Source organism: Pezoporus flaviventris, unplaced genomic scaffold (assembly GCF_033815535.1).
Source record: "Pezoporus flaviventris isolate CSIRO_AGI_PZ_B2104156 unplaced genomic scaffold, CSIRO_AGI_Pfla_v1 ptg000006l, whole genome shotgun sequence".
NCBI lineage: Eukaryota > Metazoa > Chordata > Aves > Psittaciformes > Psittacidae > Pezoporus > Pezoporus flaviventris.
Window position 1 is genome coordinate 3,477,370 of NW_026892554.1, and position 26,024 is coordinate 3,503,393.

The 26,024-nt window shown below is 43.5% G+C and overlaps 1 protein-coding gene across 2 annotated transcripts in view; it reads right to left on the minus strand.

The window, feature by feature from the left end:
- Nucleotides 1-26,024, minus strand: part of LRRK1 (leucine rich repeat kinase 1) — a 76,817-nt gene that overhangs the window by 42,927 nt on the left and 7,866 nt on the right. Inside the window, exons 1-8 of one of the 2 annotated variants that reach the window (XM_061446651.1) lie at nt 17,067-17,218; nt 12,483-12,646; nt 11,684-11,855; nt 9,579-9,761; nt 8,815-8,963; nt 1,250-1,476; nt 608-735; nt 192-355 (exon numbers count right to left, since the gene is read on the minus strand). In XM_061446651.1, the coding sequence (XP_061302635.1) occupies nt 192-355; nt 608-735; nt 1,250-1,476; nt 8,815-8,963; nt 9,579-9,761; nt 11,684-11,855; nt 12,483-12,635 (1,176 nt within the window). In that variant the 5' untranslated portion in view covers nt 12,636-12,646; nt 17,067-17,218. Of the gene's footprint in view, nt 1-191; nt 356-607; nt 736-1,249; nt 1,477-8,814; nt 8,964-9,578; nt 9,762-11,683; nt 11,856-12,482; nt 12,647-17,066; nt 17,219-26,024 lie in introns of those variants that run through there. The other variant, XM_061446650.1, reaches the window with a different exon arrangement.

The following is a 26,024-nucleotide window of genomic DNA, read 5'->3' on the forward strand; positions in this document are numbered from 1 at the left end:
GGGTGAGAACAGGCCAGAACCTCAGAAAGACTCAGTCTGAGCCCCATAAACTGAATCAGGCAGGGAGACTCAGAACCAGAGCAGCTTTTCAGCCTAAGACATCTGATAGCTTTTTAAGCATCACAGTATAGTTTTTGCATTGTTTCAACAGCTTTTTCAGCCTCTGACTCTATCAGAGCCATTTCACTTACCAAGGGGCAGGCCCAGGGATCTGGAAACACTTTCAGCTGATTTCTGGAAACATTCAGTATGTTTAGGGACTTGAAGCAGTATAGAAAAACCGTTGGAAGTTCCACCAACCTGTTGTCAGAGACGTCAAACTCCTGCAGCTTCCTTAGCCCAATCCAATTAGTTGCTAGAAAACACAAAACAGTGTGGACTTGGTGTAAGCAATCTGATCGAGCAAGATGCTGCGTACTTGCTAGATAAGAGCAAAAGGATTTCATGAGTGCTAAACCACAACCAGGCCTTGGACAAAGGGCTGAGAGATGCTAAGCATCCCTAGCTAACGCTTTCAGTCATTATTGACAGTTCGGGGGTAACAGTTTGGGGGTCTCCCTTACAGACCTGGGCTTGAAATGTAAGCATAACACTGGGCTGTACATACTGTTTTCCTCATCAAATAACTTCTCCATGTAGTTTTTGGAAGCGACGAGTTTTCTAAGGTTTTTAAGATGTAGGAATCCAGAAGGGAGAGTAGAGAGCCTGTTGCTGGATACATCGACCTCAAGTAACCTGTGAATACAGAAGATACTCAGTCAGACATCAACAAAATGCTAGCAAAGACTCCTGTTGCCATAGATATCTATTTTAGCAGGACAGATTTAGATCTGAATGAAAGCAGCTGGAATGTACTCTCACAAGGCAAAGCAAAAACCACTATTTAGAAAATTTACCCTTCCAGGGAGCAGACAGAAGTGGTCTCAATAGACCACTATGATAACTGATACCAGCCAGCAAATGTCAGTCTGAGCCAGCTCAGGTCTTAGACTTAGAGGAGTGGGGCTCACCAGAACTGGAGAAAAGCAGAAGCAACATGAGACAGTACAGCAATAAAAGTCCCTACAACTTGGAAACAGTGAGAATGCAAAAGGGCAAATCTTAAGTTAAACCTTGCAGCAGACAGAAAATAAACCAAGAAGCTCCTGCATATGCTCTTCACTTATGCAGTGTCACACAAGCACAACTAACTCATTTGGACCTACTCTCTGCACAGGTTCAGTTTGCTGTAGGCATCAAGCACACACACCTTGTACATATGATTTCATCGGATGACTGGATGCTGGGTAACTCCGTGAGCTGGTTGTCAGCCAGGCTGAGCTTCCTGAGGTTTATCAGGCCCCATGGGATCACGGATGGAAGGGAGACCAGGCAGTTGGCAGAGAGATCAAGCTCAGTTATCTGACAGGAGATATCAATCAGCCAGTCCAGATCCACCCAGGGCAGTTTGAGGTTTGACCAGTTCACACACAAAACCTGTATATATCAAAGAAAGAGAAAACCACATTAGTAAAACCTCAGTTGCTCTCAGCCAGGGTTACACCACTGGAAATCTGGCAGATCAGAGCACAGACCATAAGCATTTTGCTCACTTTCCAATCTGCTTCTAGGAATTACACTGACTCAGAGATGAAATCATGCCTGGATATCAGCAGCCTCCACCATATAGCTGCTCCATGATCTCACTCCAAAGACCATGAGCAAGCACAAGCAGGGGGCCTGGACTTCTTCACTAGTCCATACCCCAGCCCCAGTGCATCCCACCAGCAGCGAGCTGCTGAAACCAGACTCTCATATGAAAGCTGGACAGACTCTAATGGGTTGTTCATCCAACAATGTGCAGTGAGTTTCCATGGGGCTGGGCTCCCAGCCCCACAAGATGCATTCACACCCTACACTAGTAGCACAATAGGGACAGATCATGGAAACCACCTTAAATCCAGACTCCACAGCCTGAACCCCACTCTGCCTCTTGGACATGGTCTGTATTGCTGCTCAGATCTCCAGGGACTCTGAGCACCAACAGAGGCCAGGAAGGTCCAGAAAAACCCCTGTGGAGCAGTCAGCCTCTGAAATATTTATGGATCAGAGAAGCAAAGAATGGTTGGGGTTGGAAGGGACCTCTAGAGATCATGCAGTCCAATCCCATTGCTAAAGCAGGTTCACCTAGAGCAGGTTGTAGAGCATCACCTCCAGGCAGGTTTTGACTACCTACGCAGAAGGAGATTCCACAACCTCTCTGGGCATGCTGTTCCAGTGCTCTGATACCCTCAAAGCAAAGATCATTGCTTGTGCATCTGTAGAGAGGACAGGGACAGATCTGCTGAGTGTGGTAATGACTGCCTAGGAGGAGGCCTGCTGCTGGAATAATCAATATATGCCCAAGCACTGCTCGTCCATCCTAAACCTTCCAACAAGCAGCCAAACCAATCTGGGGAAGGTTCAGGTTTTGCAAAGAAACATCTGGGAAAGGCAAGGAAAGGCAAACACCCTCTTGTTAAACCATTTCTAAACACTGGAAATTTGCTCAGTATCATTTACAAACATATTTCAGTTGAGACACATGATTTGGGCAGTTGCCTCCCTTCTAGATAATGTTCTGCTGCTTTTGACAGTAAGATGAGGAATTCTCTTTATCCTCTTTTGGAAGAGCAACAGAAGCTGTTGTGAAAGGCATAACTCTTGTTTCAGGCTCCAGCTTGGACAGAAGAAAACATAAAACACATAAGGGTCATTAATGCAAGTAAACAACCCAAGGCCTCATTTTCAAGATCACTTCATTGTGTTCCAATGGGATCTACGGTCCAAAATACACATTTTTTTAAATGTTAGCCCCAAAATGTTTTCACAACCTCAGTGGTTTTGACTTAATTCATCCCAAAGACGGCATCAATGAAGCGATCCTCACTTCTCCACCAGGAGGCAGCAAGGACCCGACAGCAATTTAGTTTGCTTTTCAATGCCCAGTACTTAGCTCTTAAGACTTTTAACCCCAAAATTAAAGTTAAAAGGAATATATTTGGGGAAGGGAGAGAAAGAAAAGGGAAACAAAGGTTTATTTTAAATACTTATTTGAGACTCAGAATTCCAAATAATATAGATCACACAGTTTGAACGCCTAGGAGAATGGAATAAAGGGTAAGCACAAACAGTTGCACTTTTTAGAAACTGATAGGAGTTGTACTTAGTGTAGACATAATGCTCTTCATATGTTCACTAGTGAAGCCTCAAGACAGCCTTACAAAGAGGAATGGAAATATTATGCCCATTGCATAAACTTGGGAAACCAAGGCTGTTTTTGTAATGCTCCACTCCATAAGGCATCTACATAAACCACAGCAAGCCAGGAGCAATGAGAAATCAAATTAAGCAGAATATCCACTGCTACAGCTACATATACAGTACTAATGGGAGTTACACTGCAAAGCTTTCACACTGGCACTGAACATACTCTGCTTTACTGCTAAGTTTTCCAAGCCTGCATATTAAGAGCTTCCTGCTTACAAACTCTTGGTTTAATTCTGTATGTAGTTTTCTGTCATTTTCTGTCACCTGTAATAGCCCAAGAGCTGTTTACACCATTGTTTACAGCAATAGGTGTGAATTAAGGTAATGGAGAGTATAAACACATGGGTCAGATTCCCTTTCCATCCCTAGCTACCCCACACTTCTAGAGAGAAGTAGGGATGTGGCGCTGATGCTAAGGACTGGGAGATCTTCCCAGCATGAGGAAACCTTAGTGGAGAAGAGCATATTTGTGCTGAGACACCTGATCATTTTCTTCTGGTTCCCTGAATTGCCTCAAGAGCTCCTAAACAGGAACCAGATCCCTAAATCCAAATAACACAGGAAACCAGCTCTACATTGGAAACAAAATCCTCAAGTAGTATTTGGTACCTGCCTGGCTGCTTACACACACTTTCAGGTCACTATCCTATCCTATAACATTAACTTTCTTTATTTTAGAGGGAGAATTTTCAAATGGTTTAGCTCCCAGCCGAGGCCACCAAAAACTGACTTACAATGGTACAGAAGAGGAGGAAGGAGCACATAGCTGGGCAGAGGAGGGCAGTAGCATCACTGTAGCTCCGTCCTAGATGAGCTAAAATTGCCTCAGCAGAAATACAGTTTAATCAGCAATGAAACTCTCTTACTGATGTCATTTATACCATATTGTGGTTTACAGTGATGCCAGCAACAGCCTGTTTATGTCAAGACAATTAAATCTACATCATGGCTTCTGCTCATATAGAAACAAAACCATCACTCTGATAGCTGGGTAAAATCCCATGTTCTGCATTAGCAAAACCACATACCACAAATCCCATGGCCTAAGAAAGAGTTAAAAAAGGGCCCAATCCCCAACTACTCATGCTCCATGTAGATTTTTAATTGGAATGGCCTCTTCAGGCTAGAAGACAAAGGTATAACAAGCTATAACAAAGATCCAGGTACTGAAAGTATAATGCGAGCACAGTCTGCCTAGATATGAGGAATGTTTTAACAGGGAATCAGCCATTTTAACAACTAACCTTGTTTGGCAATAAATAGTTTCTCCTGATCCTTTCTTTCCAGGAATGCCAATTTTTTCCAAAAGCTATGCTGAGACTCAGCCAAAATGGGGGAAGAGGGGTTATTCATCAGAATGAATAGGGGAAAATCCAAGCTTTTAGGCAGCAGGTCCAGAGGACAAGTCTATGGTCCTTCAGTCACACTGAGATGTATAGAACTATACAAGCAGTGATGGAAACAAAGACCTGGAGAGATGGCTTGCTCATTTGGTTTCCTCCTCACAGGAGAAAGCAGGATCTTGTGGTTGAGATCCTGAATTCATACTCCAGGGCCCCGATCTCCTGTGTGACACCAGTCACTGTCTCAGCCTACCCAGGCTCTGGAAGGAGTGAAAATGCACTACAAACTCCAAGTCCCTCCTTTCTCTTCCAGCTTAATTAAACTGCCCCAAACAAAGCTGCAATTAAAAAGAATTAGAAAAAAAAAAAAGAACTGATGGTGCATATCCCCTCCCTCAGCTCCTTCTCTGTTTCAAGATGATGCTCTTCACAGTGCAAAATAGTACTTGTCCTTGAGCACACCTACCAATGCAGTAATAATATCTGCAGCTTTTAGTGAATGCAAGCAGGACCCTGCATCTCTGCTGTTTCCCATTTCAAACTGATACTCATCTCTGTTTTGCATTTAGATTGCTGTGTATCATTTACCTCAAAAACGCAGAGCCATGGCCCCAGGGCATTTAATGTGATAGAAAAGATACCTGAAGAATTCAGATAGTGACTTCTGAAACCACAGGCAAGATTATGAAATCCAACACTGGCACTGAACGCTGCAGGGTAGATGTCCCCATCTCCCAGGCAGCTTTTGGAATCTCACCAGTAAGTGCCTTGCACTCTGTCCTCCTCCCCATCTACAGCCAAGGACTAACAGAGTCTCTGTTGAGTGCTACAAACTCCAGCACCAGCCAAGCCCCTTCATCTGATGAGGGACAGTGGACCAAACTCATCTTGGTGCTAGTAACCATATGTTAGTGGAACTACCTTAGGGATTTACTTGGCTCTGCAGTGAAAACGTAATTAAGTGAAAGAAACCCTGATAGCAATGCCACAAAGAAAAGGGATTTCCACCCCAGCTCATACTTAATCACCTCCTCTGCCTTCCCAGAAAATCCTGTTTCTTTGATGCCAAAGGTCTATGATGCTGAACTCACAGAGCCCAGTGATCAGCTCAGCCCTTCTCTATTCGGCACTGGCTGGAGGGCTTGGTGAGAGACTGTTCAGAAGCTGTTAGCTCCTGGGCACTGGTGAACTACAGATACAAAAGACATTTACTTAGGTTTGAGACCACTTGGTAAGGTGATTGAAAAGGCTGCTGTGCATTTCTCCTAAGTGACGTGACATGCCCCAACAGAACCTCACTCATTAGATGGGATATTCTGAGGATGGTGATCTAATTCCTCCACCAGTAAAGCTGCTGAGACTCTCGAGTGGAACTGCTGCAGATATCTTCACTGTAACTGAGATAGCCAGGCAGTGATTAAAGAAATCAGAGGTGGATCACACACACAAACACACACAGATGTCTGTATGCTCGTGCATAAAATTCTTTGCAAAACATTTCCTCTTTCCTGGTCTGTAATGGGACAAAACAAATCTCCCTCACACTGCACACACTGGAAAGTTACACTGATCTCCATGCTGGTGACACCTATCAAAGTCTGGAATCTATATCCAGCCACTTTACTGCAGGGGGTCTTTCTGGCATTAGCTACCTGTTCCTGCATAAAAGGAGCACTTCCTCTCTTTAGCAGGGCAGTGATTTGCTGTGGGGATAAATTCATGCCAGAAAGGAAAAAGAAAAGGAGAAACAGGTATTAGAAAAATGAGATTTAATTCCTTGTGTGTCAGGAACAGCAGCACTGCAGAGTGCAATCACTGCCTGGAAGGTGTGGCACTAAACCGAGCTCTCCAACCACATTTTATGCATAGCTGGTAGCATTCGCTGTGTGAAATCAACTGGAGGTCAGCTGTGCAGTGTTTTCACTCACAGCACAGAAGGGACAAATCCTTTTGAAGTTCTGGACTCTTTCTGAAATAGTCTGTGCTCAGTCTGCCCTGTTCAAGAGGAGAGACTGTCTGACACCCAGCTGCCTGCCATGCACATCACAGCCTCTGCACGATGCTTTCTGCTTCCTCCCAGTGCAAAATGCATCACAGCACTTACACAAGCAGACTTGCATTCATGAACCTTATGAGATATAAAGAAAGCGCTGAGGAAGTTTGTTTGCAGCTGCCACAAAGTTGTCTTTTAAAATCTTATCAGGGTGTGTGGCTGTCACTTCCCAGGGATCTGAGCTCTGCAGACAAACTAGGACAAACCTTCCCACATTTGGTGCAGTCTGCCAAAATGAATTCAAAGAGAATGCATTAAATAAGCAAACATATTAAAATAAACAGCTACTAAAGAATCAAAGTCAAGTTTCTGGGTCTTTTTTCCCCTTGCTTTTTGGTCCAGACCTTTCTGGCAGTTTAGCTGATGTTTCAAGGCTGCTCTCTTCTTCACTCAGGGTGTGACAACAGCAAAGCTGAGTCATTTTTACAGCAGCTAGGTTAAATATTGCCAGCAAGTTCACATGGAAAACAGACCTCTTCCCTGTGACTCAGACATTTATTCCAAGTTTATTCAAGTTGAATTTTCCAGTGAGTTGGATTTTTTTCTTTCTAAAAGGCATGTAGTTTTTCATCAACTCTTTATCTAGAAACATCTAGGATTTAGCTTCCTCTCATTTACCTGTCAATGAAACTAAGATTCCCACAGGGAGGGCTCCAAATTTGTTGATGGAACCTAATGAAGTCAAGCTCACATATGTGGCCTAACATTCACAGCGTTGTCAGGAATCCAGCGAGACAGGACTTTGGCAGGAAAACAGAGAATGGAGAAGTTTGTAAAACCATGAAAACCTCTCTGCTTGTTTCTACTTTAACAGCAAAGCAGAATCAACACCCCATAATATTCCGAGCCGAGCAAAGAGATACCCAACTGGTAAGGAGATTTATGCAGAAAGAGCCTCGATCAAAAAATCCCTCAATTTTTCACTGCAAAATTTTTATGACCTAATGGAAACCATTGAAAGCTCAGGGCTCTGATGCTCCTCTTTAGTGTCAGTTAATTACAGACAGAGGGGAAACCAGAACATGCCTGATAACTATGCTGGATAAGAGTAGAAATAATATGAAATACTATGTGCTTCCCTATAAAGCAGTAACTGTGTGCGCTGAGACATTTTTCAGCTCTGAATAAAGGACACTAGGATAATAGAGATCAAGAGAATGAAGAACATAGCTTAGTTATATAAAGAAATGTGATAACTGTGAGATGTAATAATACCCTGTGTGAAAACAGTGACACTCATCTGTAGATCTCAAAGTACCTTCATCCTGTATTAAACCTTCTAACAGACGTGAGGAGTTTAAATCTCCCCACTTTACAGTGGAAAAAACAGAGATGCAAATGAATTACCAAAATTGTCAGAAGGCTTTAAGTGGCTGAGTAGCTAACAGAGGTCTTGTCAGCCTAAAAAGGCTTCAATTGCTTTTTGTTGGCCTTGGTTTCCCCTCAAAAACCATCTGTGTGGCACAAGCTCAGCTCAACTAATGATGCAACCACACACGATCGTCCCCACGTTGCTCCAGAAAGCTGGATCTGCTCTGAGCAAGCAACAGTAAAGGCTACCAGCCATCTTCTACTGATGGGGGTCTGAAGTAGGGAAGATATTTTGGGCAGATGTGAGCTTGCTCTACTCATGTTCCATGTTAACAAAAGGCCACATGAGCCTATTTGTACGTGCTGTATCTGAGCTATCTGACACAGGGGAAGAGAAGGGTTTACATGCTAAACTCTACACTGTGCTTGTGGCATTACCTTGCAACCAGAATCCACAGCAGAAACCTACATGAAGTGATTATCCTAGAGTCACAGAGGAAGCCTGTGGCAGTGCTTATTTCTCTGAGCACAAAGTCTGTGTTTCCTTTCCACAGCATATACCTGGTTCACACACTGACAGTAAAATTGCCAAGTGGAAGCTGCCACACACAGTGGCTTGCACAATGATGCCATTACACCTTGCAGCTCAGTGCTGGCATGAAAGCCACTTCCACAGCTTGTTCTCTTAATGGGTAGCAAACCACAAGGCTCTTAGCTGAGAAGAATCACCAGCCACATGGTACCCAATGACAAATATCAATTATTAACATGATACTCCTTTAAAACAACATCTCTTCAGACAGATAAATGGCTACTTACTGTTTTTGCTGGAGCACTACCTGGTAGTGGGCTTGTCTCAATGAAATACTTCCTCAGAAGGTGTTTGCTGGATTCAGGACTGTCCATCAGGATGTAGGAACAAAAGAAAGCTCCATTCCGTAATAAAAACACGGCTACATCTTCATTGCCTTTGGAGAAAAGCAGATTGTCTGTTCTCTTCTTCTCATGTAAATGAACCAACAAGGAGCTGAACAGAAATCCTGGGAAATAATCACTTCTGAAAAAAAGCCACGGCGTGTGCAAAAAGGAAACTGAACTTTCTAAAGGCTGTTTCGTCCAGTGATAGGATTTAGTTTGGTCAAACTGAGACAACAAAGACACTATGTGAAAGCACTGGCCCAGCCTTGCTCTTTTTTCTCTTTCCCTGTCTTATTAATCTATACACACAGCTGTGCTTTGAAATGTAAATTATTCAGCCTAAATCAAGCATGTTTGCCAGAGTGTCCATCACAATAATACTTCTACTTGCAAAGTTTCTACTTTTGTGGGGGCTCTTTCCCAGGAATTTACAGAGGAAAGTTCAGCCCCTCAGTATTTACAGTAATGTAACTTAAGAAGGCCCTCACTTAAATTTAGCTAAGTCAAAAGACTCAGAGCTGATTTTATTTCATTTATCTCACTGGAAATCCAGGACGATTCCAGACAAGCCAGTCCACGCTAATCCCTTCCTAGATGTGAACAACTCAGCCCATTCTTTACAAAGCATTGCAGAAAAGGAAGTTTTGAAGCATGCACATACATACCTGCCTTTATAGCAGCATAGAGGGGCAACCGGATAAGAACTGGAAACTCATTCTTCCTGACTGCACAGCTCTCTGGGTCAGCACTGTATGCACGAATTAGGAGTTTCACTATGTCCAAATGTCCCTGCTGGCAGGCTATGGCCAGCATCCAGTTCAGGAGTTGTTGGCAAGTACTAGGACCTACTGAAAAGAGACAGCATTTGACTTGGTTGATGCCAGCAGGCCGTAATGTACAAGAGTCACCCACAAATGGCTGTGCAAGGGGAGCAGGGTAAAGCCCCTGAGGACTAAGGAGCAGATTTCCACTGCACCCTAATGTCTCCCACAAAAAAAGATTCATTTCCCCTTGAAATACTTCATTTTGGGTGAATCCTTTCCTACCACTTTAGTTAGACATTAGACAAATGCCATTTAAGGCTAAAAATCAAAGTACCATGTCCTGATTTCTGCATGAATTTGCTAATATTTTCGTCGTCCCCAAACTGCTTATTTTGCTGAATTAATGTTTTACCAGTAGAACACTGCTCTCCGATAGGGGGACATAATTCTGTGCATGTAACTAACTGCCCAGGACAAGATTATTTCTGCTAACAATAAGCAGTCCTCAAATCTGCCCTGATGCACAGTATCACCTCCATCTACTTTACAAATTCACATCCCCTTTGAAATGCTCCCAGAAACATCCACAAGCCCAAGTTTACATGCCAGCTTTTGGGGGGGGTTTGCAGTTTTTCCATGTGGAAATCCCACTGCTCTTTGCGTTCTTAACAACCTGACTTAATCACTCACCCTCATGCTACCAAAACCAGGCTCCACATCAGCTGTAAGCCACAAGAAGCTCACACTGAGCCAGAGAGGATCACTGCATCAGCCAAACTGCAAATTAATGCAAGTTATTCCTAAGCCCTGGGATTGGTTTCTCTGTAACTTCCCAGGGAAATGAATAGAAAGTCCTGCATAAAAACTTCTGAAAGCTGCTGTTTGGATAGAGCACCTCCCTTGATCCCTTGAAGCAAGAGCTGAAGGGAATTTGGTCAGTTCTAAGCTGAGCTAAGTTTCCAGAAACCATTTAAGTCACTTTTCATTACTGAGAGCACTATATTAATATAATTTTTGCTACTAAGTTACAAACCCACTGCTGTTCAGCCTCCTTTCTGGCTGAAGGAAATACTACATTTAATTGCATCCCCAAACTGGAAAGTTTCTTCCCTTATTAGTGCTCTAACAGTATAAGAACATTGAATAAGCAGGTTTCCCAACAGGTAATTCCTGTTCTCATTGAGAACACTGGCAAGTACACAGCTCCAGTGAGGAGCTAGAGCTATATTCAGGTCAAATATTGCAGAGGCTTAGCTTAGCTGTTAGAGTTGGTCTGAGGTCAAGACAGCATTTTGCTCTGGCCGCTATGCAGGCCCAACAGACCCTGAATCCATAAAGGGTCCCAGTAAGAAGCAGGTGCCATGTCCTACATCAAGAGAGCAACAGGGGACCCAAACACAGTTCCTGGTCCTTTCTCAGAACAACGCTCTTCCCTCTGCCCTCACAGCTGCTCTAAAAATTATGTCCAGGTCTAAAAATGTCTCTGTTCTGCTATAAAATAATGTATAATAACATTTAATTGAAATATTATGATTCTAAAGAAGGAATTCCCCTCACAGTCAGATGCCAACAAGAGAGCATGCAGCACGTTGCCAGCTGTGCACCCAAACTATTACCAGACAGACAGTCATGCTGCATTCTTACTCCCAGCACCACCGTGTCTGCTGGATCAGCAGAGTGGGATGATGCTGCTTCCTGAAATCCCCTGATTTCTCTGTAGGGTCTGGGATGCTGCCCAGCTGTGCAGGCTGATGGGAATGAACTGTCTCCATGGGATCTTCCTTCACTTCCAATTTACAAACAGGGAATATTTTTATGCATGTGTTTTTTCCCCCACAGGGGAAGTTTCCTTCAAACACAGCAGAGATTAGATCCCTCCTCGCACTTTCCCAGGGCTTAGTCCCTCCCCTTTCAAGGAACATGAAAAAAACAAATGCCTGCTTGAAGCTACAGCACACAGCTACCAACAAGCTTGAGGAAAGGCAGAGGCAACCCAAGAGGCTTACCACGCAAGGAATCCAGCAGCTCCTTCACAATGTCCTTGTGTCCAAAATATGCAGCCACCACAGCTGCGTTGTCATCATTAGGTTCTGTTGGTAACACCACTAACGCTTCCTTCAGTAAATACCTCACCGCCTGCAGATCTCCATATGCTGCTGCAATACCTAAAAGCTGACACTGGCAAAGAAAATACAGCAAAATACATTTTCTGTAAAGGGAGTAGGCAGAGGAAGAGAGCATTTCGAGAGCTATATATCTATTTGTGCCCACGTAAATGCATAGCCACTGTAACTGAGAATGTCGTAAACACTAGTAGCCATTATAATCATAAAGAGTAGGCTCAAAGGGAGGGCTCTGAAGTCAGAACCTGGTGCAGAGAATACAGTTCCAAATGCAAGCAGGAAAAACTTCCCAGGAGGCCACTGACCATCTTCCCACTGATGGGGGAACACATTTTTTGCTAAGTCTATGAACTGCTTCCTTTTTATGTATTTCCCTGTTTTTGTGGCCACAGCACCAGCACCCCTCCTTGCACAGCCTCCTGTTCCTAAATACACTGTTCCCTGGGGTCTATCTCTGATCAGTGAGCACTGCTTTCTGATCATTGCTTTCTCTGATCAGTGCTTTCAAGGGCAAATACTGTCTCTGACCACGTGTTTCTGACACAAGCAGCTATGCATGGGACCCTGCAGTACCAACATAACATATATGGATTTTCTGCATGAGAAACGATGGAAGACAGTGGTTTGGCATATTGGTTTCTTTCCGAACACAGTTTGGGAAAGAAGAGTAACCTAACCCTACCTTTTCCACCTGCAGTGCAGTCTCCTCACATGACAATTTAATCAACTCTTGCGCCTTACTGGTGTCTCCAGCTTTGTAAGCATCCTGAATGCTTTCTGTCACAGGTGCCTGAATGACAGAGACTCCACCAACTGTGGACTGTTTGCCACCCATGTCCACAGTTCCTGCAGCAGAGATTGAAAAGAGGGGTGAAGAAGTAACTGTTCATTACTCTTGTACAGCTGCAACATCACTGCATCCTAGCAACAAAAAAATGGGGTGAATTATTTTCAGTGGAATATTTACTGCACACAAGTACCAACAAAAAAGGAGAAACCTGAACACTTGTTTGCCTGATAAAAGAAAGTGGTAACATGGTAAAGTACTTTCCAATAGGGACATGAAACTAACAGGGACAGCCAGTTCCCCAGTTGCTCCCAGAGGTGGTTTCCAAAGCACAGCATGAAAGCTCACACAAACAGACACATAGGCTCTGCAGCAGCCCACCATGCTCAAACTCCTGCTGCAGGAACCAGAGAGGGGAAGAGCTTTCATGACAGCTGCAGCACTTCTAAAGCAGCAAGGAGCCTGCATGACCTGCAAAGCAATTCTGGCATTAACTTCACTTCAGTCACACTTCACCTCATGACAACAGCCTAATAGAACCCCCCTGTCCTTCTCCAGCACTTTCAACCAGAGGTTTGTACATCTTAATGAACGTGAAAGAAACTGGGAATATTTTTACCCTGGGAATGAGAGTAAAAGGAGATTATTCAAGGTGCCCAGTGATCCATCATGGAGAATCTCCTAGGCTAGACTTTCTTTCTTAAAATGCTCTTAGGAGCCACAAGAGCATTTACGCGTCAAAGCTTAAAAGCCACAAGCCATTGAAGATGCTTGTGGTGAAGATGAAGAGGCAGCCATGAAGTCATACATCCACCCACCCCCAGCTACCAGGCTAGGGAAAGCTGCAGGAAAGCCACTAAGTTATGAGTGAGACGTTCAGGTCCACTCCTGAACGACAAGCAAGGCAGAGAAAAGAAGCACTTTTCACTTGAAAAGAAACCATTTCCCACTCACTTTTTTCCCCGCTAAGACATTATTATTATTGCTATTTGCAACCGGTTAAATAAAGCCCTTAAATCCACAGATTTTCATATATGTTAACAAGGATTATTCTTTTTCAGTAGACAGCTATGTCATACGGAGCCTAGTTTAGTGCAGCCTGGAAAAAGAAGTAAATCTGGACCAATCTATAACTGTCAGTAAGTATCTTTGAATAATGCAGTCTGAATCACCAACAGATTCTGACTAACGCTTCTTATCAATTATTTAAACGAAGCTCAAATCACTCAGACACTGGAGATGGCTCCAGAGATTCGTGCCATTAAAAATGGGCCCACATCAATAACCTTTCTCAGATGATGCACAGCGTGTAAAGGACGAGCAGCAGAAATCAAGGCAGATGAATGTGGTGTTACACTACAGTATAATAAAGAACATCTTAGAGTTCATGCTAATAGGTGCAGTGCCTTCATAATTCCACAGTTTTAGGGGTTATATGGGAAAAGAAATTCATCCATTGGTCCAGTCTTTTAGAGCAGACCACACACTGTAAGGGATCGCAAAGAATATTGCATATGATTTAATTCCCTTTTGAATGGACACCAAAGGAAATGCAAATGATTCTTTGGCAAGTAACTGTTTAAAAGGTGGCAGAAGAGAGAACATTAAAGCAAAATAGTTCTTCAGTCTGAAGTACAGATTCAAGCAAACACTGTAGTTACTGGAACATGCAGCCTCCCTGCGCTCAGTGCTCTGTGATGAAATCCTGAACCTAGAGAGAAGCACTGGAATTCCCCTTGAAGAAAAAAATGTCTCACATCTCATCAGAGATACAAAACAGCTGGAAAGCTGAGCAGGAAGCATTGCAAATCGGGGCTGATGGAGCACAGCAACTTCAGTCTTGCTCCTAAAGAAATGCTGAAAGGAGGGACAAATTTTACTTCCTTCCAGCCTCAATCCTGATTTTGAGGACTATCACTCAAGACCCCACATCGGCAGCCATTCTGCACGTAAAGGCACATCTTTCTGCCAAAGAACAGAGCAGGGCCATCTTTCCTCTTTCTCATTAAATCATGGCCAGGGAAGGTGGGGGGACAAGCATCTTGTGGTCACAGATTCATTCGGGATCTGGGAGATGCTGGTGTCACTTCCTCATGTAATTAGAGACCTCTCCAGCCAACCTCTCACGCATTGCACTCCAGAGCTCTTCTTACAGGAGCATTTTCCACCTCTCCTACTGGAACTGCCCCACTGTGCAGGGAGGAATACCAAATCAGTTGGCCAGGCAGCGCGAGAAGGACCACAATGTTGTTACTGAGGGAAGCAGGAACTCCACAAGCCAGACCCTAATGCCAAAACCGCTTCTGTGTTTTAACAAATGACTACTTCACAAAACTACTTAGCTAATGTGTCATGCTTCCTCTTACAGTTTTGGCCTCCTCAAAAGTCCTTTGTAGTGTAATAGCCCAGTTACAACCACTGCTACTATCATCACCATCTGGAGAACATGGGCTGGCCATCAACCATCGCAGTCTATTCATATATGTTAGCTGCAGACTTCTGGGCTCTCCAGGAATGGGAAGGTCACAAACAGCTGGCTTCATGGAGTTCGCATGCTCCCAGAATTAGCTGGCAGTTTAATCAGAGTCATTGGGGTTAATTTTAGTCCTTAAACTCAATTTTAATCTTGTCTTAGGCAAATTTTTATTGAACTAACCAAAGCTGCCTACTTTTGAACATTTGAACATCCATCAAACAGGAATCAATAAAAACTTCATTGAATCTAGGAGACCTGAACAATTCTCCTGTTTGAAACCAATCTATTTCTATTTAAATATTCTGGCAGAAAGATTATGTTGCTCATCATTCAAGTTTCTTACGTAACTGTCATCAAAACCTCTCCCTATGATCACATTCTGCAGAGTAAACTGACTTCCTGCCTAAGACCTGAGGAAAAAAGCTTCCAAAGGTCTTCAGCATAAAGAACACTTTGAGACTGAAGTAATTACAATCCTGAAAAGAGCAAAACTGATGAGCTACAGAGAGATAAAAAAGCCTGCCCTGAACCAACTGCTGGACTCACATGTCTGTGTCAAAGTTAACTTAAGATTGCAAAGGCTAAACGAGGAAAGGTGGACTATCCATTCCTAAGCTCCCAAAACCCACAGAAGCCATCCATAGCAAAGCTAAGCATCTTGCCAAGCAAATTACCCAATTCACAGAAGACTTCCTGGTAGCTTAGTAAGTGATATATTGACTTCTGAAATACAGATGGAAAATAGGAAGCAGCGTGTTTCACAAGCTTAATTTATACTAACCAGTAGGGGAAAAAAAAAATGAGGAAAATTATATTTGACTGTCTAAAACTGTTTTATTGCTACAAGTTGCATGACTGAACTTTCATCAGTACTCGCACTCATGTAGGCTGGAAATAAAGTTTTGCCAATACATATTTCAGCCATTTTTAGCAGAAAACTGGGCTGCAATCCAAAGTTCTGCCTATGGTTTTAACCCTACAAATCTCATACTCTTTACATGAGCTCTTTGTGGCTTTCCTAATAGGGTCACCTCACTTGCATACAGCCTTGAACAACACGATGTGAATACTGAAGCTGAATAATACTGTTTATCATGCAACATGCTGAGCATCTGAGCCTGGAGGTAACAAAGTGCTTTTAATTCTTAGATTGCATGGATTTAGGAACTGGCTTCTGCACTTTGCACAGGAAGGTCTGTGTTACTGTTCGACAGTGCACACTGCTACATGCAAAACAGCATAGCAAGTTATGATATTCTAGCAGTACTTCTTGGATATTCCTGTAATAAAAGGCTACTAGAAACACTGAACTCTGGAAATATTTCCCACTTAGATTTTGATGTTTTATGCATTGCAAATGCCTTAAGTTTGGCTTTGCATTAACTGCCTTTTACAAAGGGCTAGACTCATTTTCTTCTAAAACATATTCAAATGGCAACAGAGGTTACCAGTGAAACAAAGCAGTGTTATTTTATTGCCATTCAAAGGTTGCAAGAGTAAAGAGCAACAGACTGCTGGCCCAGCTAAGAGAAACAAAACTAAACCAAGTCTTATCATTAATAAAGGATATAATGAGAATTTCAGAGATATATGCAGCTACACTCTGTCTCAGGCCTTGTTATTATAGCAAGTAGAGAAAAACCAAACTGAAATCTCTAAACTGACAGTGTGCCTTCTTCAGGAACAAGGTGAGGGTTTGCAGGTCAATGCTGTGAATCAGCAAATGGCTGCACAACAGAACAGCACACTGTAGATACTGTAGAGATGATTATTACCTTTATATCCCAAATCACTGCATTCCTCTCTCTGACACATTAACTCACAGTTTGTACATGCTACCTTAGTCCCTTTGATAAAGCAGGAGTTCTTTGGCAACCAACAAGGGTATTTTTATTTAGCAGAGAACGGTATGAGATACTTAATGTAGGATAAAATAGGGCAGGAAGCTAACTTGCTCCAAAACAGAATTACAATAATAATAAAACTTTAAAACTGCTACTGACCTGATCATAATGTGTGCAGGTATTTCCAGAGACAGGAACAAATCAAGGTGATGACTTTAACACAGCATCCCATTCAATGATGCTCAATTAAGCTATTAATTCCTTGGACTGTTTGTCACCTACCTCTGCTTCTGCACAAGCAGCTCTTCCAGCGGTCACTGGATGTAATGTCTTTTGGCTGCCTGGCTGCTGCTTTGTCTGAATGAACTACTACATTTGAGCCTTGACAGTTATTTTCATCTCCATGGCCCATTACAGCGAAATCCAAGCCTCTGGTTCAGAGAGGATCTGGGGATGGGGGTGGGCAGGGAGGCTGCCCCTCTGGGCTGAGCTCAGACATTAATTCCTCAGCAGCCCCAGATGGCTACAGCTAACCTTTCCCAGCTTAATCTTCTGCATTTTGACTCCTGAGTGCTGCCACAGAGCAAATAAAAAATGGGACAGAGATGAGGTTTAAGATATGTTGAATATTTAAAGCCAACCACCCCAAAATGCTTAGAAACTCCCCTAGTGTTGCTGAATATTTTTCAATACCACGTTAGAGAAGCTTTGGCCACATGATTTGCAAAATTAACAGAAAGCCATGTTTTTTCTGTAACAGGCCCATGTATCTTCTGTTGCTTTGAGAAACTTCAGACTAATAAACTGAACAACAGCCAAGAGGAAGCCTCCAGCGATTTCAAAGGATGATGGATCTGTCCTACATTGCGCTTCCCACTTAGATGGGTAAGAAAAATGTTTCAATCCTCTGGAAATCTTAGAGATACTGAAAAAGAATTCCCCTCCCAAGACTGGAAGAAAAAAAAACCCCGAGTTCTTTAATAAGAAAACCAGCCCAGAACCCTTCAAAGGAGGGTCCTGCAGTAGGAAGCCTATTATCTATTTCACCTTGTTCTTAGATTTAGGCAAAATACCTATGGCTCAACCAATTTGGCTGTAAAATGTACTCGGAAGGATTCAAAACTGGTCAGAACCACTTATAAACCCCACTGTGAGAAAGCAAGGAGAGAAAGGCATGGTAAATCCAACCAAGATGGTTTACATGGGAAATTCAGCACTGCCGCTGGAGAGGCTACACCAGAATTGGGTCGTGTCCCTCTGACCCTGATTAATCTCTCTTCACAACAAGTGAGACACACCAGCTTCCCAGGACAGCAGGAAACCTCCACAGGCTTCGCCTGCTTATTTGTTGTGGTTCCATTTCACCCAAACATCTATTATTTCAGCTAATTAAAGGAGCGGCTCCACACCAAGATCTGCCTGCCTAGGCAGTGGAAAAGATGATGCACTGAGTACAAAAGGCACCCGCATCTACAACATTGCTTATAATCAATGATCACTGCCCCAAAAGGAAAAAAACCCACAAAAGACCAGATCTGAAACAGAAGAATGCTTCAAAGACAAAACTCCAGGACTGAAGAGATCTTTTTCACTTGTTATTGCATAATCTGGACTTATTTTTAAGTCCTTTCTATGCCAGTACCATGCACACCAAGTGCTCATCTGCACCGAACATCTTCCAGCAAGCATTTAGGATCCTGTAAAGGGCATTCTGACAGTTTTAGGTACAGCCATGCAAAGTGACCAGTTAACCCCAGAGCCACTGGAAATTTTCTATTTAGAAACACTCCTAACCTGCAAGGAAAAAAGCATTTGCTAATGCAAACCTGAAAGGAAAATATTAAGTCCCAGATGGAAAAATGCTCTGGACTCCTGCCTTTTTAAGGGGTTCCAGAACTGAATTACAAAAATCAGACGCTTCCAAAGGCTTTAGCTCCACACTTACACAATCATTTCTCCATCATCCAGGACAATGGGGGAAGAGGGGACAGAAAAGCCTTAAATAGAGGCAGCACTGAGACTCAGTAGTCTTCAGTGGGCAGTATTACTGATGCCTGGATGGCTGTGTGAAGCTGTCAGTCCTTCTGCCATGGTGAGCACTGAGCCAGGGCTGAAAAGCTCTACCAGATCTGAGCAGGCTGCTGCATCTGTGTGTGTGCCTCCCAGATCCCTGGGACTCTAGAAATGACTTGTATTGTCCAAGAAGTTAAAATGAAACTAAGCTGGTTATTCTTACTTTGCTGAAGTACAAAAGAGGCTACACACAACCATTACAAGGCAATGAGGTTAGAGATTGCACACACTGGAATACAAGTCAGAGCAAACCCATCATGTCAGTGTGCAAATCACTTTGGAAAAACAAGTCTGGGATCACTAACTCTACTTCCAGCTACCAAGGGAAAAGGAACAGGGCTATTACATGTGATGGCCCTGGGATATGGCTCTTCTCTTGCATTGTGCAACAGGACAACTCTGCCTTAGACATGGTGCTCCCTAATGATTGCTTTCTAAGTGCATACACCACTTCTGTTGCCCTGAACTACATCCGACAGAAGAGGGGCAGGAGGCATGTAACCTTCATCACAGAATCAGAGCAAAGGCTCTGATCAGCACCATGACTGGGCTCCAGGTGCTGCAGCCAGTCTCTTGTGTGCTGATAAACCCTACACAAATCCCCATCTGGCTGTGCATAAAGCACTTAAGGCTCCCATTGCTCCCCATCCCACCTTTAGCTGCCCCCTCTCCATTTATAGTTTCCTTAGCTGCAGTAGATAACACCAAGGCAACCACCATATCCCAAACGGCAGCAGCGACACCAAACACAGGGCTGCTGCTGCCTCCTCCTCCTCCTCCTCTCTCTTCGCCTTCCCACTTCCCATCCAGTGGCTGGGTACAGAACACAAACAGGCAGCTGCTCACTAACCCTGCCCTCTCCAGCTTATCAGTGCTATGAATTGGGCTGTTGTTGGTGACAGTGATGGTTTTACTCCCTCCACTGAGTAAAAGTGTCAGGCCTAAGCAGCTTCACATGTACATTTTCATCCCTTTTGAACCATAGGAGCACTCAGAGCATCAGAGGCCGCAATGCATTTCTCAGCGGTCAGATTGTCTCATCACCCCTGGTAGACACACTGCAGAGAAGGAATGGGACAGCGAAGACCTCCTGCAAGCCCAGGGCAAAGGCTGGCTCTTGCAGAGAAGGGGTGTACCCTCAGTAGTGCCCTCTTTTGGGTGCAATGGATCAGCAAAGCCCACAGAGAACACTGAGGGTGTTCATTTCCCACCCCTAAGAGAATGAGATTGAGGGAATCAAGATTGCTCCAAATGGCCAGAGAGCCAATTGCTGCATCAAAAATACGAATGACTCAGCTCTAAGTGAAAGTTTCTATTTTTGTTTTTTGGCCTCAGTGATTTGGTTCCAATCCTACAGCTTGAATCATTCAGAAAGCTGCTTTTGCAGGCAAGGCCAGCGATGCCACTCTGGCTTTCCAGATTCTAAATTGGAATATATACATTAAACATGCAGAAGTATGACAACGCTTCTGGATTTTCTTTATGCCCATTTCCAGGCATGCCTGGAAAGAGGATTATGAAATGATGAAAGATGTCTCTAGTGAGACCATTCCCATCCAACTGCATCAAACATTATAGCCATGAAACCAAACCAAGATTGGATTTCATTTGAAACACCATAAAACAAGAATTTCATGGCTAACTTTGGTTTCTTTGGAAACTTTTCCTTCATGTTCAAGCTTTCATCAGAAGGAAAAAAAAATACACATCACTAATTTTCTCTCTTTCAAGGAAATAATTTGCTCAACATCCTTCTAAACCAAAAGTCAATTATTCACGCTGGGGAAGCACCATGTCATGGCCAGCCCCTTTCTGCTACATCCTCCTTAGACATCTATTTAAAGCCAGCTTTAGAAAGAAGCAAACGCTTTTAGCCCCAGCTCTGGGAGCCTGCATCTGGAAGAGTTCAGGGAGAGACTCCCTGTGTATGTGTGAGGGCAGGATGGGCCCAAGGTCTCTGCCCAGGTCTCTTCCTAGTCCAAGTCTTCTGCTGGCTCTACCAAAGACACATTCAGCAATTTCACAGCTTGTTTGAGTTGAGAAAAGCAGCTCCTAAGCTTATGTTTTACTTCAATAACACGTGTAAACACCCTCCTAAATGGAAAACCCATTTAAGGCGCTCTAACCCAACTGCTGGTCAAAAATAATAGTACAGAAGCAGCCAACATCTGCCTCTCCATCCCCATGAAACTCCATGGATGCTACTGGGAAAAACATGGCTCAGTGGGGCTTTCAGAGAAACCTGCTTAAAGTGGTAAGACAAAGCTCAAGAGCTGCTCCATCATGCTCTCTTGGGCCATGGCAGCAAGCCCAGTTCTCCATTCTGCCATGTGATGGAGGGATGCTGCCACCTTTGATGCATCCTTCCTCCCTTCCCCAAGGACCAGAGCAGGTCTGGCAGATCCTGGACATATGAAGGTTTTGGAAAGGCCAGCCAGAGAGGAGGGGAAAAAAAGGGAAAGCTACATTAAAAAGACGTAAAATACCTTGCACAAGTCCAGTTTATTGTGTTCAAGGAATATTAAGAGAATCTGGAAAAGATGGAAAAGAATCAAAGCAATATTCTAATTACAAGACTACAGATAAAAAAAGCCTAGAAAAATGAAGGCTGGATGGAGATGGGAGTACTGTCTATAAATATATGGAGAGGGAGACACCAGAGAAGGAGAAGAGTTATTTATGTGCAGGGTATGAACACATTTTGGCTGCCAGTTAGAAGAAAGTTTGAAGTGTTGGAGAAATGAGGAACAGTCTTCTAGAAAAGCAGAAGGAACAGACAAGTTAACTTGCTTAAAACAGGCCTTGAATAAGACTTAGGAGTGTGACACCGGCATACTGACCCACACACTCTTTCCAAACCCCACAGCCTGTGCTCCCAAGTTATACATGTGCAGAAGTCAACCCAGTTACCAAGCACTAACACATGACAACAGCTTTACAGGCTACTTTAAGGGAAGTCTGTAGAGAGTATCTTTTGTTAAACAAACTGATAGATCTAGGAAAAAGCAGACATCTAAGAGAAAAAGCACTTCAAGAGATTTGATGGGGTCCCACACAGCAAAATGCAAGCTTAGTACATGTTAGACAAAGATCAATGTGCTTTAACTGTCTGCTAAATAAACTACTTCACCCTTTGCTATCCCCACTTCTCATTTATCACCAAGACAACAACAACTCTAGATTAGTTTAGGTACATGTGCATGCAGGAGAAAAGAAAACGCAATTAAGATACTGGATATGGTTGGCATCAAGGAAGCTGAACAGCCAATTTGGCAACAGCAAAGCCAAGAGAACTGCAGAGCTGGCAGGAGCATCAGAGGAAAGAGATGAACACAATAGTCTGGAATAGAAAATAAAACCCCAACAAAACAGTGGAGAGAGAGAAGTTCCACTCCAACTTCTACTGAACACAATGTGAGCACTTCCATCAGCTTCCATGAATGTAGATCCACTGAGATGCTGGTTTCCAAGACAGAATATCTCAGAGGGAAGATTACCCTAACAGCTGTTCCTGGAACAGAAAAGAAAGCCTAATAAAAAGACCTCTGCTGTTGGCCGAGACAGCACTGGTCACGAATCAGGCCACACAGTGATATGCTGCCAAAACTTTAATGGGGGCTACCAAAGAAACTAAAACCTTCCTTCACTTGTGACAAAACCTACAAGCAGCAGAGATGAAACGTCTGCATTTACAAAGAGGAAGAAGGGGGAGATACTTTCCTTTGGTCTTCCTGATGTCTGGGAATATCAGCATTCATTTCAGTGGAGGGAGAACAAGGATTCTGCCCAGGAGAATGCTATGTTCAAAGGCATATGTTGTGAGCCTACTGCAGCCCACAGCATTTTTAGATACCTGCTCCAAGGTAGAGACAGCAAGCTTAAGCAAATCACATTTCATCCCCCCCCCCCCCCCATAATGAACTCTGATCCATCACACATGAGAAGCTGGCCTAATCCATGCAAATGACCTTGATTTGACAGCTTTTATTCCCACCCTGCCATCATGTGTGCCCTGGTTTCAGCTGAGATAGAGTTCATTTTCTCTGTAGGGGTGGAGTGAGCAAGGATTTGAGTGGTCCTTAGCTGCCAGCTGGGCTGAAACCACACCAGTGTGAAAGGTTCAAGGTGCAGAACATTGGAGAATTGTGACCATGAAAACAAGCCCAGTTAAGGAGCTGGACTTTTTAAGGAGCCAGACTGTTTTGTTTTCCAAGCTACAGATGAGATCTGAAAAGGGATCCTGTCCATTAGCGTTACCAAAAAAAAAGAGAAGGTTCCTGTTTGACGCAAAAATAAAAGCATTTTCAAAGGCTCTTTGATGTGCAAAACAGAAAGAGGAGCAGGCAGATTCTGGAGGAGGTCCTGTCTTCAGCAATTACCAGCACTCTTTTTGAATCTGAGTCCCCAGACAGAATTTTTATGTGAAGATAATCACTCTTCAGAGTGTATCAGCTCTAAACTTTGTGGCTTTTCAATTAAGCAGCAATAACCTCTAGTCAAAACACTCCTTAACCCAGACGGGAATAAAACCACCCCAAAACCAACTAACTGCAGGTGAAACAATTCCAAAGACATCTATGCTTTGAAAAGATTTCATTTTGAGCTCTCCTCGGGTAGCCATGCCAGTTTTCCAAGTGATATTCTGATCATTTAAACAAGCAGTGATGTAATTTCCACAGCGACCACAAACATACCAAGAATATTTGAGCTAAATTTATCCAGACTTCTCGTTTGAATCACTGCTTTGGTTCGTTATTTTTCCATGATTTTCAACTCTGCGCAGAAAAGGAGCCATGGACAGCCTGGGACTCCTGAGTTTTCCCCAGCAGTACCCATAATCCCAACCTTTACGCTTGGAAGCTAGAGACTGACTATTAGAAATGAAATTAAGCTGCTCTTCCAGCTCCAGTCCCAGTCCCTGCCTCCTTTCACCCTTCTCCTTCCTCCTGCCCTTCCTGTAGCAGCCTGACCCTTTCCCTCACCCTTGGGCGACACAACATGGGGCTTGTCTTTGCAGCTGAGAAGTTCCTGAAGGTCACCACTGATCAGTCACCCTCGCCAGCTAGAGAGGGCAAGCCAAGAAAGTGAGGATCTGCAGCTCCATGGCAGACCCCAAGTCCTGCCAGCCTCTCCATAGCAACACGTGAAGCTTCATGAAGTTTGAAGGCTTTCCCTAATATTTAAAGACTTCTTTTATAAGTCCTCCCTCCAAGTAAGAGCAAGGCACAAATTCAAAGCATGGGCACACTTCTGTTGTGAAACTATCAGCAGCTTCCATGAAAGGGCTGCTGGTGTGGTGATACATAATCATGCAAATAAGCAATTTCTGACCCACAAATGAGCACACAGACTTGGTTTAAGGAGTCTAAACTGATGTAAAATCTGAAACAAAACTTATTCAGAGACAGACTTCGCAGTTGAGTCACCATCCCTGTAAGAGACATGTAGATGTGACTTAGTGACACATGGTTTAGTGGTGGACTTGGCAGTGCTGCATTAAGAGTTGGATTTGATGACCTTAAAGGTCTCTTCCAACCTAAACAATTCTATGATTCTATACAGCAGACCGGGAGCTGAACAGAATAAAATCCATCCCTTACACCCTGTGAGCAATGCAAACGTTTCCTCCCAGTTACCTGCCTCCTGCCAAGCAGTGCCCTGGCAGCCCTTTTATTGATCAGACAAATGAAAACCAAATGAACCGCAGACTTAATGCTGTAAGGATCCCTGAAGATCTGGTCCCAAGCCTGTTATGTCAGTGCAAAGACTTTAATGGGTTTTGGATAAAGGCCCCAAAGGATAAGACCTCGGAGAAGACCACAGCACTTTCTCCAGTGCAGGTATAAAATCACCTGCAACATCACTGACAAAACCCTAAATCAGTGACAGGCCTGGTGAAGACTGAGGTGGTGGGAGCACTATCAATTGCTTTTTCCCACTGAAACAGAGGACAATGGCTCTATGACCACAGTGTCAGCCCTCACCTAAGAGCTACCTTATAATCACACATCATTAAGTAGTCCCAGTGTACAGGGTCTAAGAGCAAAGGGTTTTCTTTACTACCCCATCACCTCAGCTTTGTTTTCTTCTAGGCTTCTTGACTGAGTTGTCATAAGTTACATCTTAATGTAGTGTAAATATTAATACATTTTGCATTACATTGTATGATATTGTAATACCACAAATACATTTTAACCGAAAGGTGGAAAAATAAAGCTGTACAGCAGCAGATAATGCCAGGTACTGCTCAGACAAAGATCAATGATTTACTACTCTCAGTAAATCAGTCTGGCTCTCAGGTTGGACTGTCTGCTCACTTAGCTTCCTAAGGTCTGCACCACACTGCTGGCCCTCCCAGCAGCTACTGCCCACAAGTTCAAGATCAGGCTGGCTTTGATGGTATTTATCTGGACAAAGCTGTTCCTGCCACTACTAAGACCTAAGTATTCCTTTATACCTCCCTGACTCTAAAGGGATGCAGCACCCACAAGCCAAACTCCCATTTTACACACACACATGAAGACATTTTCAAAGGCAAATGGTTCTTCCAGATGCCTCCACTTCAAACTAGAAGGGACATCTAAGGGTGGGTGTGGATAACTGAGCTTAGTATCCAGGCTCTGAGAATCAGTTCAGAATGTCTTAAATTAGGCTCCTAATTGTAAACACTCCAGCATTTGTTGCCCTTTTCAGCAACCCAGCCCAGCTTGGTGAGATGGTGCAATACGCAGCTCTGTTACAGTCTACACAGGAGGACAGACTTAACTACATGCATTTTCTGCTGCAGGCTGGACTTCCGCATCAGCTTTTGGCCCTGTGTGAGACTGCACCACTTCTGTAGAGTGTGTATTTAAATGGGGTTAAAAATACAGGCCTATTACTACTTTACCAGTGTACTTCCTATTCCTGCCTAGCATTTCCTACGTCTTCTGCAGGGCATCATGCAGTAAGACTAACTCACATAAGGCACCTGGTTTATTTTTTGCCTTCTTCATTTTTTGCTTGCAGGAATACTTTCAATTTGTTGTTTGGACTCACAGTTTA